The following is a 15,546-nucleotide window of genomic DNA, read 5'->3' as shown; positions in this document are numbered from 1 at the left end:
CTTGGTCAAAGTGTTAATAATGGTTTATGTTGAAGATAGGCTATATATTAAAATTTACTAAATTAAAAATGTTCAAGCTTTAATATTATTTTAGTACCACACATGAATTATTGGCCTTTGGGCAAACAGTGTTATAAAGGTCAGAATTATTTTTGTTGCAAATTGGAAGGATACCATTATTATTGTATTACGTCACTACAGAATTGGGTATTACCCCTCCATGAGATTTGCTATTGCTTAGATTTGGTATAGAACATCTTCGTTTAAATTAGTAAATATGTCAGTCTCAAGTAGTTCTGATTCTGTAAATACACAAACATCTGCACAATCTTCAAATCTACCAATCGATTTTGGTGAAAAAATCAAAAATATTGTCAATGAAAAAGATTTACAAGTTGTTATAAAAGTAAGTTAGTCTTCAAATCGTTAAAGTTTTCGAATGTTTTTTGTACAATGTTTAAATATATTTAGAGTCAAAATGAAATGCTAAAAAGATTGGAAAAGTCGAATCAAATGCTTGAGAACTGCAACAACGTTTGTGAAACTCAACAGGGAAAAATATTGGACAAATTTCGTAAACACACAACTATGCTTGTTGAAATGAAACAAGATTTAAATATCATTTTTACCAGAATAAGGTAGTGCACAAAATATATTTGGATGATAGCTTATATTTACATGGAAAGTTTGTTAACTTAATTTAGAGACAACTAAACTCTAAATAACTTAACTAGAAGTTTTCTTTTTTTTGTAGATATCTTTATCCTCGATGTGGGAAGGTCAAATGCGCGACCTAAACATAGAGTAACATCAGTTACTCGAACCCAGTCTCGAGTTGCCTTTAGCAGTTTGGGATATTATATAAATTATAACTGCCCGGAAATTTGTTGCTGATTAAGTGCTGGCTCAGCAAGAGTTCATACCGTTTATAGCGCCTTACTTAAGGGTGCTACAGCATGAGACCAATGGGGATTGAACCCACAACCTTTATGTAGTGAAGCAAGTGTTTTTACCACTAAACCACCCTAGCAGTTTTTTACTTACCAAGCACGTAGTGACAATGTATCCCTAGAGGTGTGATTTTTATTAAAATAGATGGCAAATGATGTAATTAGGTGAGTTTGCCCAGAGCTGAAAAGTTATATTGTTGAGTTTAAACTTTTTTTTAGAAAAATTAAAGAAGCTGTGAATAATAAGAAACCAGAAGTTTGGTTGGTAATTGAACCCGACTCAAAACCTGAAAATAATTCAAACAATGATGCAGATTTAAAACAAAACAATGATAACTTACCCTCAACAAGTCAAACTTCAATTAACAATTTAGAATCAAATAATTTAATTGATTTTAGAGATGAAATCTGAGCTGGTTGAAATTTTCAAAACTCTTAGTTATTGGTTCAACTAAATATATTAACCAAGTTATTTATGTGTATTAGTTCTTTTTATTATTTTTTGTAAGCATACTTTTTTGTTCATATATACATGCTAAACTTTTTATTGTCAATTAAATATATATACATATGAAATTAATAGATGAGTATTAAATATAAAACTGATTTTTTTGATTGGTGTTATTTATGTGCTTTGTATGTAGTTTACTTTATATAGAACTAAGATTTATTTAAATCAAAATATTTTATTTATTTTTAGAATTGCAGTAGTGTATTTAATATTTATATTTATTTTAAATGGATTACTTAAAAGATGATTTGTCAGAAACTAGCAGCTGTAAAAACGGTAAAAATTTATAGTTTTCGAGTATGTGTGTATTCATAATACATGTTCACTTTTTTGTTATTTATTCAATATTGATTTCTATCAAATAAAATGTATTACAATTTAAGCTTTACAATGCAACTTATATATGTTTTCAATTTTTTAGATTCACACTCACATGATTGTAGTGAACATGGGGGCTCTGGGTTAGGAGGAGTTTATCAATCTTTGATGGAAATGGACTTTGACAGGGGACCTTGGAACAGTGCCCTCACAGGGGATTACATAGGATTGAAGAAATATCTTGATAAGGGAGGAGAGCCAAATATCAGGGATTCATCGGGATATACAGCTTTGGTATTTATAAAGTAGATGTTGTTTAATGTAATAATGTTAAATTTATTTTATTCATTTTATGTGTGTTTTTATTTGAGGATCTTAAAAGTATGTTCAAATTTTTATTTATCTTTTAAATATTGATTAGATCCTGCAATGCAACAACATGATATTAGCACTTAAATTTAAAAATCACTATTTTGTTGATTATATTATCCTACAAACCTATTAAGCATTATGCAGCCAAGCAAGGTTTCGAGAACTGTACCAGAGTGTTACTTGAAAGTGGTGCTTTAGTAAATGCAACAACTCCTTCCCTACAGTCTACACCTTTACACAGAGCAGCACAAAGTGGTTACTCTATTGTTTGTGGGGTTTTGTTAGAGTTTAAAGCCAATCCCTGTTTAAAAGATGCTGATGGAAAAACGCCTTTACATAGAGTAATTTAAAATTTTTTTTATTGATTAAAGGGAAAAAACAAAAAATTGAAATAAATATACGGTTAATAAGACAAAATCGTCCAAAAATTAACCCAGAAATATCAACCAAGGTTTGTTATAAAAATTATTTTAAAAATAAATGTTAATTTTTTTTTGTTGAATATTTAATTACGTAAATTTTATTGAACTTAGGCAGTTGATGGTAACCATGCAGCTGTGTGCCAAGTCTTGGTTAAACACTGTCCTCAATGTGAGGAAGTAGCAGACAATAATGCTAAACTTCCTAGAAATTATGTTATTGACACTCTTGAACAAAGTGAAGTTTACAAGGCTTTGAAATGGAGACGAAAATAAAAGTTGCCAATATTGAAATTTGCAATCATTTTTGTAAAGAAATTTATTTTTTGTTATGCTATTAAAATTTTACCTTTATATATGTATTAAGTAAGTCCAATCTTATGCTATGTTAGTTTTAAATGGGTAAACAGCTCAGCCAAATATTTATTTTTATGTAACATTTGATATAGGTTATCTTGTTTAAAATTAAATCTATGTTTTGCGCTGTCTATTGTATGCACTTTGCATAAATGCTTAAAAAGAAGAAGATTTTATTTTATCAGTACAACATAATTTATTTAACTTTACTCATTAGAATGCAGAATAAAAATGCTCTTGAATAAACATTACTTAACATACACATGCAAGAGATACATAGACGGTATAAAAAATAATAACAATTTGGTTACAAGTTTTTCATTTAATTAAAACACTGGCGATACAATGTGTTTCTCTCAATATAAACAATGGTTTAAATTAGAATATACAATTGATTAAAAAGAGGTTATACATTCGTGGCTTTTATAATAATACTGGTTTGGTAAAAGATATTTAATTTTAGATGATGAATTTTTTACATTTTTATTGATTATTTTACATGGATGGTTATTTAAAAATTGATATTAGTAGTATTTACAAAATAAGACTTATTCGAATCAGAGCATTTTAAAGACACTTGTGCGGAAATTGTGTGAAGAAAAAAATAGGTTCAATGTGTGATGAACAAACGTTAAACATCATTTGAAACTTTGCTCATGATTTCAATATCTTAAATATCAAACTTTTTAAATATAAAAAATACCACTGCATAAATTATCTTTGGTTACATATTTTGATATACATAATGTGTATTTAGTTAAGAATTTTTCAGAATTATAAAAAAAACTTTATGGAAAGTTATTAACAATATAAAAATACTTTTTAAGTTCTAAGGAACAGACTTTAGCAGCTGAACTGCGGTACCATAACTTTCCTCAACTTATTATTAGTAATTGGCAAGCAGATTTTTTGTCAAGTAATTCTATTTTTTTTCTGCTTCAGCAGCTTTCTTGAGTCTCTTCTTCAGCTCAAGGGGAAATTTCTCGTAACATTTTCGACAAACAGGTTTCATGTCGTATTCAACAAATTTGTTTCTGTAAATAAATTTAAAATATTATATAGAAAAGTATTTTTATAATAACTATATTCATGCAAATAGCTTTACAAATTTAATACAGATAAATAGTCAACAGTTGTCTATGTTGAAAAATCAGTTAGAAATTACTAAAAGTAAATATAAAATGACTGTACTTACTTAAGAGTTAGTTTAGTATTGCAAGTTGTACACTGGAAATGCTTTACGCACCATGACTTGTTTAGTGCGGATACAACTGTAAAATGTATAAAGTTATTTATATATTGTTTAGGCTAGTGAGTTTGTTCTATGTGCCTAGACTATCACGTTTTCAAGGAGAGTCAAAAGCAGTTTTAAAGCCAATGATAGCTGTAGAATATGTATGACAATATGTTTGTATGAAAAAACATATATGCAATTGCAATAAAGCCAATAGTTAGATTACATATAAGTTTAATACATATACTGACTTTAACATTAGTTAAATTAACTTCACTTATTATACTATTAACATTATGTAAAGTGCACTTACCATCACCATCAATAACTTCATTACAATGATAACAAACATCTCCAAATAATTGGTTGTAATGGATCTCGCAATAGGCTAATCCATTCTTTTCGTAATGTTTTTGGCCCAGAAAAGGTTTTTCACATTGTGCACATACAAAATGTTCAACATGCCTGAAAGTATGAAAACAGGTTTCAGATATCATCATTTGTATTTGGTAATAACAACTACTTTTTAAAGGAATAATTTATTTTTTATGATTTAAAGTTTAAGGTAGATTGTTTAATTAGCAATCCCACACTTACCAATGTTTACCCATTGCGCTGACCACTCTTTCTTCAATGGGTCTTCTGCATGCACCACAAATAGGAATGCCTTGTTTATCGTGGCATGGGAGACAAAATAATTCCCCTCTTAGTTCTCTAGCTTCAGAAGTTAACTCTTTACTGTAAAAATTTAAGGTGGATTTTATTTAAAGTACTATAATAAATTAAATGTAGGTTTATGCCTTCATAAATTATAAAAAAAGTAAATTCTAAATTTTATAGCAACTTGAATTTATATAAACATATGAAATAGCTGTAGTCAGAACATATTTTTGTTTACTTGCATTCAAATGGAGAATGGTAAACTATGACGAACTTTAGTTAAATAGCAAAGTGTTAGCTTTCATTTTGTTTATTTTACGTTTTTTTGTTGTTGTTACATATAAGTTAATTTTATAAATCAAGTAAAATTTCCTACCCGCAATTATCACAGTTGAAGTGAAATGCATGATAGGGATCCCCTTTAAATCTTAATGGCTCCTCCTCTATTATAGTGCTGTGAACAAAATATTAATTTTCAATAATGTAGTTCAGTTGTGTAAAATTTTAAATATATACTTAAGAAATTTTTTTTTTTTAAATGTCAATTTCTAAGCTATGATTTAGGTTTCTATTTGTTGGTGATTAAAATATGTCTAAACATATTATTAACTTACTGGCATTTATTGCAAGCATATTTTCCCAAACCCAATGCCTTTTCCCTGTTATGACAAGGCCTGCAAAGACTTCGCCCGGCATTTTTAACAAATCCGACATCAGCGAGTGGATTATTACAAATCTGGCAAGTAAAACAAGCTGGGTGCCAGTTATTGTTCATTGCTTTAATCACCCTTCCGATAATAAATTCCTCTAAAAATAATTAATATTTTTACATAACCAAAAGCACTAAAGTCATTGCTCTTTTAATATTTAATAGGGTTAATACAATTAAATGTTTATTATTGCTTAGATTGCTGTAATATGTAATATGCTTTGTTATTTTGCAATAGTCTTAATATACAATTTTTTGTTTAATTTGTTTTCTGGACTTTAGACAGAATAGAAATTAAAAATCATGTGAATAATTTAGTTTTTTACGTTAATATTTAGCGTTAAATGTTTATTTAATTATTAATTTCTTTAAAATTTCAAACTGATCTTACCGCATTTTCCACAACATGGTGCAAATAACATCTGAAAATCGTGTTCACAATATTTTACTCCCTCAAACTAAAATTTAAAAAAAATAACACTATTAAAAAAAAAAATGAAATTAGTAACAAAAAAAATAATATTAAGTTTTTACCTCGTAAAATAGACCCTCTGGAAATTTTTGGAAACACTGCGCACACACAAAACATTCTCCGTGGTAAATTTCCCCGTTTGAATTTATCATTTGTTCATTCTGGTTAAATCCCCCCTTGCAGCGAACACAGATCGCTTGCGACAGTTGGCTTGTCATACTGATACTAAAAATAAATATTAATTTGTAAAATTTTTTCCATTCTATATAATTTTTATTAAATTTTATTTATATATACATTTAAAGCAGCACTTTCTTTTAATTTTTTTTCCGTTTTAAATCAGTACTACATAATTGATAGATTATTAATATCAATTTGTATATATATTTAGACATTTATATTTGAGTTTTTTTGCATATTAAAAAACATTATTTTAGTTTGTTTTTTAGTAATTGTATTTTGCTAAACCTATAGCTAATTGTTTTAAAGTTATACTTATTAATATACATTGTTTGAATAAATAGCAAGTGGTTTATTTAAATTGTATAGTTTGCAATTAGCACAAATGATCTGTTTTACTTACTTGACCTACATTTTACTGTGAGACATTTATTACATTCTTAAATTTTTAATATTCAGATTGTCATACATAAAACAGGATTTTTTTGTTACACCAAATATACCTTCCATTTGGATAAAAATCTTTGTCTAATTCTTTTCTTCTTCTAAATAAGTTAGAATCGCTTAACTCGAAACTTTTTAAATGGGCTTTGTTTGACATACTACTTGATTTAACTTACAAATAACATTTATTTAAAAATTCTTAATATATTGAAGTATGTTATAATTACATAGAATCTTCAGTCAATTAAATAATTGGTTAAAATTTAAAAACACGCCCAATTTAACTGAATTATACAGGAAGTAGAAATGCTAAACATCAAATGATAATAAAAAAAAACTTTAGGCTAGGCTAATTGGTGAAGGTTAACAACCGCCGGTAATTGGCATCATAAATTACTCAAAATCATATAAAAGTCAATAGCAAATTGGTAAAAACAGTTCAGCTATTTTAAAGTGCCTATTATTAGTCCCCACTTCTATATATAAATGTATGTAAATTTCACTACAAATTTGTATTAATGTTTAATAAAACGAAAATTGACGTGTTAACTTTAAATGCAAATCTATTTGCCTAAACTCATTAATTATTAAAGGTATAATGATCTATTAAAACATTCTAGGCCTGCTTCTAAAGTCAGAGCTTGTAAATTTAAAACATAGAACTGGTATTTGTAGATATTTGGCGGTTTTAAACTTTTCGCATATAGATGCGATAGTCTGCTAAGCTAACTACTCGCATCAATAAATTTCAATGCACATTGCACTAAATTTTTCGTCGCACATTAACTCAAATTGCTGCGTACATTTAACAAAACCCAAACTATTTGAATAATATATCTTTAAATACAATGTTTGCGCTTTTAAAAGGTTAAGATGTTTTGCTAATAACTGTAAGTTAGCAATCTGATTAACCTATGATAGATGGTTATCTAATGCGGTAAATACAAAACTCGTATGCCCTAGAGCAAAAAGCGCCTCAAAAAATGATAAAATATAGATTAACATAACCTTACTTAAAAAATAGCCTTAATTATAGATATTAAAAATACTATTACAATTGGCAAACGTTAGAAATCATAATCCTTTATCTTTCTACAACGTATTTTTACTAAAACCTTCTCTAACGCTGTGGGTCTAAATAATTATAAAGCTTTTTATACATTTGTGTATGTTTTCTAAAAGCAGCTAATTTAAACTTCAGTTATTTTAGCGTACAAACAAATTTCTTATCTTTGAGCTGTAGTATACCTACGTTGTCATGCCCAAGTAACGGTTAGGTATTTAGTAAAAAAAGGAAAGCGCGCCAAGCGTAGTGATTTCTTAACACTAAACAAACATAATAACACTTCTACCGCGATGAGATGGTCACTCGATTCTACTATTTCGTTTAATATAGTAATTGTTAGGACAACAAGTTTGCTTTATTGGGTACACAATAGTAAGGATAATTGGTTATCAATACCAAAAAAACAGACAATTCATTCTTTGTTATCCAATTGTTCAATTTAAGTTTAATTAACTTAAAAGTAAATTGGTGACTGGCATTGTTTATCTATCTCTGTTGTAATAGCTTTTCTTTTAACTAGATACCGCATCATATCGACACAACTACACCACTTCTGTTAAATACTGTAACAAAAATAAATGTCAACCTCTAATTGTCATTTAAACTCTCGTAAATTTTAAGAGTAACAACATACATACATACAACATGAAGCGGTGTAGGCACTTATAACAATGAATGTATATCCCAAGTGACTACATTACTCTAACAAAGTGAACGTGGTCCTTTATTTGTAAAGATCAAATATTGAAGTTCGCAGTAAGTCATGTATTTACATAGCTCGAATTTCTAAAGAGTATTAAGATGAAAGACAGCAAAATTAAAAGTTGATTTAGTATCTATAACAAAAAAACGTGCTTAGATAAAAAAAATAAAGAAAAGTGCGTAAAATTTTCTTTAATAAAACGGTTATATTAGCTTAATAAAGTCGAGCAATGGGTTCTTTTTATTTTAAGGGTATAAAAAAGTTTTTATCGCCTTTGTTTAATTAATATAATAAAGTAAATGTGTGTTTTATAATTTAAAACTATGTGTACTGTTTTATTAAAAAATATTTAAATCCATATAAGGCCCTAAAGCGTTTTTTGTATTGATCTCTATCGACAGCTTGCGGTTAGCAAAAGAGCGACGCGCCTATATAAGGTTCGGATATAATCAATAAAAACTAATAATTTATAAAATGGAACTCCCAAATCAGCCAAAAGCGTATTTTCGTTGAAATATATCACCTACAGTGATTAACATATTTTTAAAAAGTTTTTTTTTTTAAATATTTAATACAATTTTTTTTTTTGAATTTTACATTTGTTTTGTTTGTAGTATCTAGTTGATAAACCTTTAATAACTTAATTTGTTGGACCTTAGATGTACCTTGGCATGACGTGCTGAACCGAGTTAACATGTCGAATTGCATGCGAACTAGCTTCGTTGTCAGGCTTCGTGCTCTGCTTTAACTGTTCTTGGTCGAATTCATATTTTTCGGCTGGTACAACTGTACCTGGGTCTTTAACATGCCGTATATCCAAAACTACAGAATTATCATGACCATTTGTTACACTACTAGACATTTTTGTTTAAGATTTCAAGTTTTAACTATAATAAAATCTATAGAAAAATGCCTTATTAAGTTAATGCAATGTACTTCGTAGACAGTAAGTAAATAAGGAAACTGTCTAAAACTGCAAACTTCTAACTTGTGCCTTTACAATTTAGCCCAAACTTTTGTTTCTTGACGTCACCTACTCAATGGTGCATGTCTCTCACAGTAAATATAGGTCTTTAGTTTATGTCTAAAACATTGGTCTTTTATTTTAAAAGTAAGTAACTGCAACTTAAATTAGTAATTTTAGGATTTTAAAAAATCTGTTTATTTAAAATCTGTTTATTTAAAATCTGTTTATTTAATTTTAATAAAGCAATGGATTATTAAAAAATACTTTTTACTGAAGACAATGTGCTACTAAATACTAAATTTAAAAATCTATTTTAACGTAGGCCTAGCTAAGACGGTTTTTATATCCTTAGGCAAGTAACCACTTTATTTATCAAGATGTAAAAACCTTTTCACTGAAATTCTTAAAACCACAATAATTTTATCTCCAATAAATTTTGTTGTATATGCTGATAAAATAATGTTATGCTAAATCTAATACTTTTTATTGTGTAAATTGGAATAAAACTACTATTTTTTAGTAATCTATTTGAAGCATGCTTTTACTTTTATTATACTTATTTAGCTGCGTTTAACTTGCAATTGGATGTTCACAGACCAATAACACAATCTAAAAGCTGCTTTTACCCGCCAGGTTTTATAAGAAAAAGCTTTGATAAAAAAATAGCGATCGCCAAACCTAAAAACTTAAGAATTTTACGAGAAACCTCAACGCTGTAGCCTTTGCGCACTTTTCAACCTTATTTGGATATACAGCGGCGAATCGCAAAAGTTAAAATGCGTGTAGGAATGTTGGAATTTAGAAAAAAAACACAAGGGCAATCTAAAACACAGTCGTGGTGGTTGTATTGTACGGTGCTAGTAGCAGTTTAATATGAAGTAAGTAAGGTACAAATAGTATGTAACGTTCCATTATTTATATATGGCATTTTAGCTATAATTTTCAAAACAAAATGATAATGTATAATTTACTGTTTAATTTATTTAGTAACTTGCGTTGGAAAGCATTTAAAAAATGGCAAGTCAGTGCAGAATTTATTATTAATATGCTGGCATTATGTCTAGTGGGGGAAATTTAGAGTGACGTAAAGCATACCTCGACTATATTGGCTTTAATGCGATAACAGGAAGCGAAAGAAAACATTACTGCTTACAGTTAAACTGGCAGTTCGTAAATTAGGTACTTGTTATGTATGATGTAATTACCAAGATAAATTAAATTCCAAATTCATGTTTAAAAAGATTTTAAACATTGTAGTTGTATGGGTATTACATTTACTTATGTTAAATTGTGTATACATTTATATATTATGTTAAAATATTTGTAGAAAAAAATACTTTATAAAATACTGACATATATACAATTTTTGTTGTTCAAAAATTGTGTATTTCGATTTGAAAAAAATTGAGTTAAATTTGTTAATTTAAAAAAATTTTCAGTCATTTTATTTTGGATTTTTTTACATGAATGGCCTTCATTTCCTTTTTAACAAATTTACATAACACATAAGTTTCCTGATTGAAATTGAATGGTAAATCTAGTCTAAAGGTTGTATATATACTAAATTCTATGAATTATATCAATGTATGTATTAATTTGGGTTAAGCATTGGCTAATAAACATGTGTTTTATACACTCTTTTTAAAATAATAACATTAAAGATTAGAAATTAATTTAAATTCTAAATTTTGTTGGTATATTATAACATATTGCCATTTTTTATATTGTAATATTTTATTTAAAATAGTAACATGTTTTTCATCAATAATTTAACTTATATAATAACAACTAACAAACTTAAAATTCCTTAATTTTTTTATTTGGTCTAACTAATTGAGTAGAAGTTTGGTATATACATATAATGATTTATTTAACAATTATATATTTTTGGTTTATAAAACATGTTTTAACTATATTTGTTAATTGTGTATATACATATCTAGCGGTTTATAACTAGAAAAACATTTCTTTGTATATTACTTGGTTATTTATAAAATAATTGGTTCAAAAGTTGTATAACTTAGTTGAAAAATCTTGGTTTATTTACAAAATACTAACCTTTTAAATCAGTAAATCTACCAAATTAATCCACTTTTTGTTGTTGTTTTTGTTCTGGATTGAAAGATGATGTCATTTATTTTGATGTAAAATTTAAACAACTTAAACCATGTCTCTATCATGAACAAAAGATTGTTTATAAATACCAAGTTGACAATATTTTAACAGAATAACTATAGTTTAACCTTTTATATAGTCTGCTATCTTAATTTCTAATTTTACCTAGAAGTCTTAAATTACAATTGGTATTATAATAACAAACAGATAAACAGTTAAATGAAAAGATAATGGCCTATTATTGTCAGATTAGCAGATTGTTAAAGACAATCAATGTGAATCCCAGTTGATTATAAACAATAGAACAAATGCCTAAAACGTGATTTAGTTGACGATCAAAATGGACAATTGACTAACAAATATTAAATATTACACCATCAGACCATTATCAGTTTTATTGTTTTAACTGTTTGCGGAATTATCTTGATAACGCATAAATATAATAACTGGCAATCAATTTTAAACTATTCAGCTAAATTAACAAAACAAGGATTTAACTTTATCGTTATTTACTTTAAAAGGCAAACCTAGTTTTAGTAGCTATGTCAGACAGTCTATAAACTAGTATTCTAGCGGTGCAGAGTTAGGCTCGCGTTTATTTTTGTACTAGAAGTCTAACAATACCTACTGTAAGTATTTTTGATAGGCTGCCAATTACGGTTACGTTACTTACTTATAGTTTAACAATAATATTAACCGAACCTTACGCGCGGATCAATAGAAGTCAACTAATTCATAAATTGCTAGTTACTATTTACCGGGTCGCGGTTTTAATAATTGTAATACGCTTCACTGCGCCTTTTTCGTGGTACGTCACGCTTATAGCAAAGAATGTTGAACGCCCACAAGACAAAATGTTCCATAACCCATTTTCTCTGTTTATTTTATGCCGAAAGTTAAACAACACTTAACGTATGATTTGTTATTGTATTTGGTTAACCAGTAGATTCCATTGTTAAACTCGAATGTTTTACTTCGCACAAGAATGTAGCGACAATACTTTTATGTAGGTCATTTAACATGCTCTGTTTCAGTTACTATTTATTACGAATTGGGTAAAACGAAGAGCAGTTAAATTGTTTCGCATATATTATACGACATTAAAAAGTTTAATTAACTATAAATTTATTCATCAAAGAGCCTAACACTGTTTACTTTTTTATTTTTTCCCACCACGAAATTTCATCAAGTTCGATTTGATAAGATTTAATCAATGTACCGCCAGACACTACGCAATTATTATCACCACCATTTTCACAGCCTGATCTCATTTTGTCTTTCCACTGAACGTCCTTACTTCCTGGCAAATAAATGTCTCGTTCTCTCACGCCTTTCTTTGTTATTGGGGCAACCAAATATTTGCTTCCTATTAAAAACTCGTCATCCACAGTCATTGTCGCACTGTCTTGATCTGACTCGAACCAAATCGGTGCAATTATGGGATTGCTCGAGCCCGAGATATAATTTTCAGCGGCAATTAATAACTCGTCGTAAATAACATTTCGATGCAAATTGACATATTTGTGTGCTATTGCCGTTACTTCCGCATCATATTGCCAAGGACAAATTGAGAATTGCATTGCAGGCAAAAAAGCGGACAACTCAATCCAGCGAATATATAATTCCCGTTCGGGCCTGTTATCATTTTGTATTCCAAAAACATAAGTGTTACCTCCAATCATATCTGGTAGAATAAAAGCGTAGCCTAATATACTGAAAGTAAGCACAGTTGGTATTACTGTTTTAAATCCCCTGGCAGCTTCCCAGCTAGAACCCTTGTCCATTATTCTCATATAAAATGCACCATTTTGGGTTTTCCACGACGCCCTCATTTCCATCATTTTCCCACCAATTTTGAAGGCTGTGTCAGTGTACAACTTAGTGTACTCGCTAGGATTCGAAATTCGTATTGCTGTGTAGTTTAGCCCGGGTTTGGGTAGGTACGAAACTTCGCCAGCATCAAATTTATAGGAGTCCAGACCATATGTTTCTTTAACGTTATTCAGAATTTTTTCGAACCATGTTGCAGCGTTTTTATTGGTAAAATCGATTATGGAACCACGACCATTCCACCATCTTATGATACCAGGGTTGCCATCACTTTCTTGTACGAAATAATTATTATTTCTTCCTTCTCTGTAATGCTTTGAATCAAGGTTGACAAAGGGCGTTACCCAAGTCGTTACACGAAAACCCTTAAACAAAAAAAATGTTTATTCAATATTGTTAAACAAAATGTAAGGTTTATTATTACCTTATCGTTTAGATTTTTTATCATTCCTTTAGCATCGGGAAACTTGTCTTCATCAAAACTATAATCTCCGTAAAATTCTTCGTACCCATCATCTATCTCAAGTTGGCTGTTGGTAAAATTATGAGCTAGAATCTCTTCTGCAAATTCTTGAATTATCGACTGGTTTATGGACGATTTATATCTTAAAAAAATGAAGTTTAAACTAACAAATAGAGACTTGAAAAACCTTTTTAATTCAACCTTGCCCATGTTGACCATATTGGATCTTTCATCATATTTAGGTCGGGTAAATCTGTAGGTCTTTCGATGTACCCATTTATTGGGTGAGTAATTTCCTGGTGGGTCGATTTGGGACCTTCACTAATGCAAACAACGTAGCTTAATGTCAAATCAGGCACCTGAAGATGTATGTTATATATATACATTTTTACAATTGCAGAAGAAACTTCATAAATTCACGCAAAAATAAAATACAAGGGCGTTTTGGTGGTTGTGAAATAAACAGTATTCTACAACATTATCTATTAAGAAAAGTTCAATCAGAAGATTTTTAACAACACAAAAAAATTATTGAAAACTACCTCGTTATTCTTTAAATAACCAGCACCTATAACCGGTGCCGGTTCCTGTTTTGCAGATAAACAAATTTCTTTGTTCGGGAACATGCCAACATATAAAGGAACATCGCTACGTACAAAAACCCCTGCGCCCTTCGAGGACAGATAATATCGTTCCAACACGTTGCCGTAGCGACCTGGCAGGTCTGAACTTAAAAATGGTGCCCCCCAGTGGTTGCGAATGTTGTTGATCGGCCATTTTTGGTTTATCATTTCTGCACCTCCATACCAATATACGTTTTTTTCGTCGGCTGTGCTCATGGACAAACAATCAGTTACTTCGACGCTAGATTCTTGCCGACTTGATGTCGTGATTTCCCAGCACTATGACGCAATAATAGCAAAACATTTCTTTTTGTTTAATCTGTTTGGGTTTATTTTATCAACTTACCCTGACGCCATGGTCACCTGATGTTTCCTTCTTTTCAATTGACGATGTCACCTCGTTATAACTCCCTAGCACCCCTTGTGTTTGATTCAGAACATTTGATCGAATTCTTAATTTTTCGACTTTGCTGTCTGCCTCATACCACGTGATAGCACCGTCGTTTGAAATTTCATATTCGTATTTTTCTTGGTCGTTTAAAGGCGATGGCAACAAAATAGTCAACAGAGTTGCCAAAGCGCCAATCACAGTTAGGCCTAAAAGCGCTAAAACTAAACCTAACTTATTCATAAGGCAACTTTAACTACAAAGTAAAATAATATGTTTTTTTTATTGTTACTATTTCATCTATTTTTTTACAGTATATTCGTAAGCTAAGGCTTGGCATGTTGTTAGCCGGTATAAATTTGTGCTAGTGTCAATCTTAGTTGTTTGTTTTGTATTGACTTAAATAAATAATGCGTTTTTGGTAAATATTAACAAATTTTAAGGCAAAGTAAAGTGTATAACAACTAGACTATGTTTTAGTTTTAAAACAATGGTTTTTATATTAATGTATTTAAAGGTAGATGTTGAATATATAGAAAATCAAATTGTAAGATCAGCCAAAAATAATAAACGTTTTATTTAAAAACGAATCGAATAATTTACTATTAAAAATGTTTTTGCATTATGTTTTTTTGAGATTCATGTAAATTGTTCGTAAATTCACAATCATTAATTTGGTGTTTTTTTAGCCGGATACCAGTTTAGACATTACATATGCAGAGTCTGTTTACATAGTAAGCAAAGGCAACGTGGTATAATACCGCA

The 15,546-nt window shown here is 29.2% G+C and overlaps 4 protein-coding genes across 6 annotated transcripts; 2 read left to right on the top strand and 2 right to left on the bottom strand.

Moving 5' to 3' along the window:
* Positions 1 to 231: 231 nt before the first annotated feature.
* On the top strand, positions 232 to 1,500 carry LOC145751362 (kxDL motif-containing protein 1-like). Its single transcript, XM_082567480.1, has 3 exons — positions 232 to 406; positions 472 to 638; positions 1,170 to 1,500. The coding sequence occupies exons 1-3, from the start codon at positions 278 to 280 to the stop codon at positions 1,360 to 1,362; spliced, it is 489 nt and encodes a 162-aa protein (XP_082423606.1). The 5' UTR covers positions 232 to 277; the 3' UTR covers positions 1,363 to 1,500.
* A 121-nt stretch (positions 1,501 to 1,621) lies between these two features.
* LOC145751361 (uncharacterized) lies at positions 1,622 to 3,348 on the top strand. Its single transcript, XM_082567479.1, has 4 exons — positions 1,622 to 1,737; positions 1,883 to 2,073; positions 2,286 to 2,492; positions 2,685 to 3,348. Exons 1-4 carry the CDS (start codon positions 1,689 to 1,691, stop codon positions 2,844 to 2,846), a joined length of 609 nt encoding a protein of 202 aa, XP_082423605.1. The 5' UTR covers positions 1,622 to 1,688; the 3' UTR covers positions 2,847 to 3,348.
* Positions 3,117 to 11,537, bottom strand: LOC145751360 (LIM and senescent cell antigen-like-containing domain protein 1). 3 transcript variants are annotated; one of them, XM_082567475.1, is made up of 9 exons: positions 9,061 to 9,293; positions 6,065 to 6,227; positions 5,922 to 5,988; positions 5,436 to 5,628; positions 5,198 to 5,275; positions 4,759 to 4,899; positions 4,475 to 4,626; positions 4,123 to 4,198; positions 3,117 to 3,961 (listed from the first exon to the last, which is right to left on the bottom strand). In XM_082567475.1, the coding sequence occupies exons 1-9, from the start codon at positions 9,255 to 9,257 to the stop codon at positions 3,850 to 3,852; spliced, it is 1,179 nt and encodes a 392-aa protein (XP_082423601.1). In that variant the 5' UTR covers positions 9,258 to 9,293; the 3' UTR covers positions 3,117 to 3,849. The 3 variants fall into 3 exon arrangements, with proteins under 3 accessions (XP_082423601.1, XP_082423602.1, XP_082423603.1); XM_082567476.1 differs by lacking the exon at positions 9,061 to 9,293 and adding an exon at positions 6,686 to 6,812 and having other exon boundaries at positions 3,118 to 3,961; XM_082567477.1 differs by lacking the exon at positions 9,061 to 9,293 and adding an exon at positions 11,421 to 11,537 and having other exon boundaries at positions 3,120 to 3,961.
* Positions 11,538 to 12,628: 1,091 nt separating this feature from the next.
* Positions 12,629 to 15,024, bottom strand: LOC145749979 (alpha-galactosidase MYORG-like). Its single transcript, XM_082565879.1, has 5 exons — positions 14,740 to 15,024; positions 14,313 to 14,672; positions 13,972 to 14,129; positions 13,732 to 13,912; positions 12,629 to 13,672 (listed from the first exon to the last, which is right to left on the bottom strand). The coding sequence occupies exons 1-5, from the start codon at positions 15,022 to 15,024 to the stop codon at positions 12,629 to 12,631; spliced, it is 2,028 nt and encodes a 675-aa protein (XP_082422005.1).
* Between the last annotated feature and the right edge of the window lie 522 nt (positions 15,025 to 15,546).

Source organism: Corella eumyota, chromosome 4, assembly GCF_963082875.1.
Source record: "Corella eumyota chromosome 4, kaCorEumy4.1, whole genome shotgun sequence".
Classification (NCBI taxonomy): domain Eukaryota; kingdom Metazoa; phylum Chordata; class Ascidiacea; order Phlebobranchia; family Corellidae; genus Corella; species Corella eumyota.
Note: the sequence above shows the minus strand (reverse complement) of the source record. Positions and strands in the feature narration are given on the sequence as shown.

What these genes read in the sequence shown, in the direction of transcription:
- LOC145751362 (XM_082567480.1), top strand. Translation starts at nt 278, where the DNA reads ATGTCAGTCTCAAGTAGTTCTGATTCTGTAAATACACAAACATCTGCA. An exon ending in ATTTACAAGTTGTTATAAAA is followed by an intron (nt 407 to 471) that starts GTAAGTTAGTCT and finishes AAATATATTTAG; the next exon opens with AGTCAAAATGAAATGCTAAA. An exon ending in ATCATTTTTACCAGAATAAG is followed by an intron (nt 639 to 1,169) that starts GTAGTGCACAAA and finishes ACTTTTTTTTAG; the next exon opens with AAAAATTAAAGAAGCTGTGA.
- LOC145751361 (XM_082567479.1), top strand. Translation starts at nt 1,689, where the DNA reads ATGGATTACTTAAAAGATGATTTGTCAGAAACTAGCAGCTGTAAAAAC. An exon ending in AACTAGCAGCTGTAAAAACG is followed by an intron (nt 1,738 to 1,882) that starts GTAAAAATTTAT and finishes TCAATTTTTTAG; the next exon opens with ATTCACACTCACATGATTGT. An exon ending in CATCGGGATATACAGCTTTG is followed by an intron (nt 2,074 to 2,285) that starts GTATTTATAAAG and finishes AAACCTATTAAG; the next exon opens with CATTATGCAGCCAAGCAAGG.
- LOC145751360 (XM_082567475.1), bottom strand. Translation starts at nt 9,257, where the DNA reads ATGTCTAGTAGTGTAACAAATGGTCATGATAATTCTGTAGTTTTGGAT. An exon ending in TATGCTTGCAATAAATGCCA is followed by an intron (nt 5,276 to 5,435) that starts GTAAGTTAATAA and finishes TTTTGTTCACAG; the next exon opens with CACTATAATAGAGGAGGAGC. An exon ending in TGAAGTTATTGATGGTGATG is followed by an intron (nt 4,199 to 4,474) that starts GTAAGTGCACTT and finishes TACATTTTACAG; the next exon opens with TTGTATCCGCACTAAACAAG.
- LOC145749979 (XM_082565879.1), bottom strand. Translation starts at nt 15,024, where the DNA reads ATGAATAAGTTAGGTTTAGTTTTAGCGCTTTTAGGCCTAACTGTGATT. An exon ending in CAGGTGACCATGGCGTCAGG is followed by an intron (nt 14,673 to 14,739) that starts GTAAGTTGATAA and finishes ATTGCGTCATAG; the next exon opens with TGCTGGGAAATCACGACATC. An exon ending in TAAAAAATCTAAACGATAAG is followed by an intron (nt 13,673 to 13,731) that starts GTAATAATAAAC and finishes TTTTTGTTTAAG; the next exon opens with GGTTTTCGTGTAACGACTTG.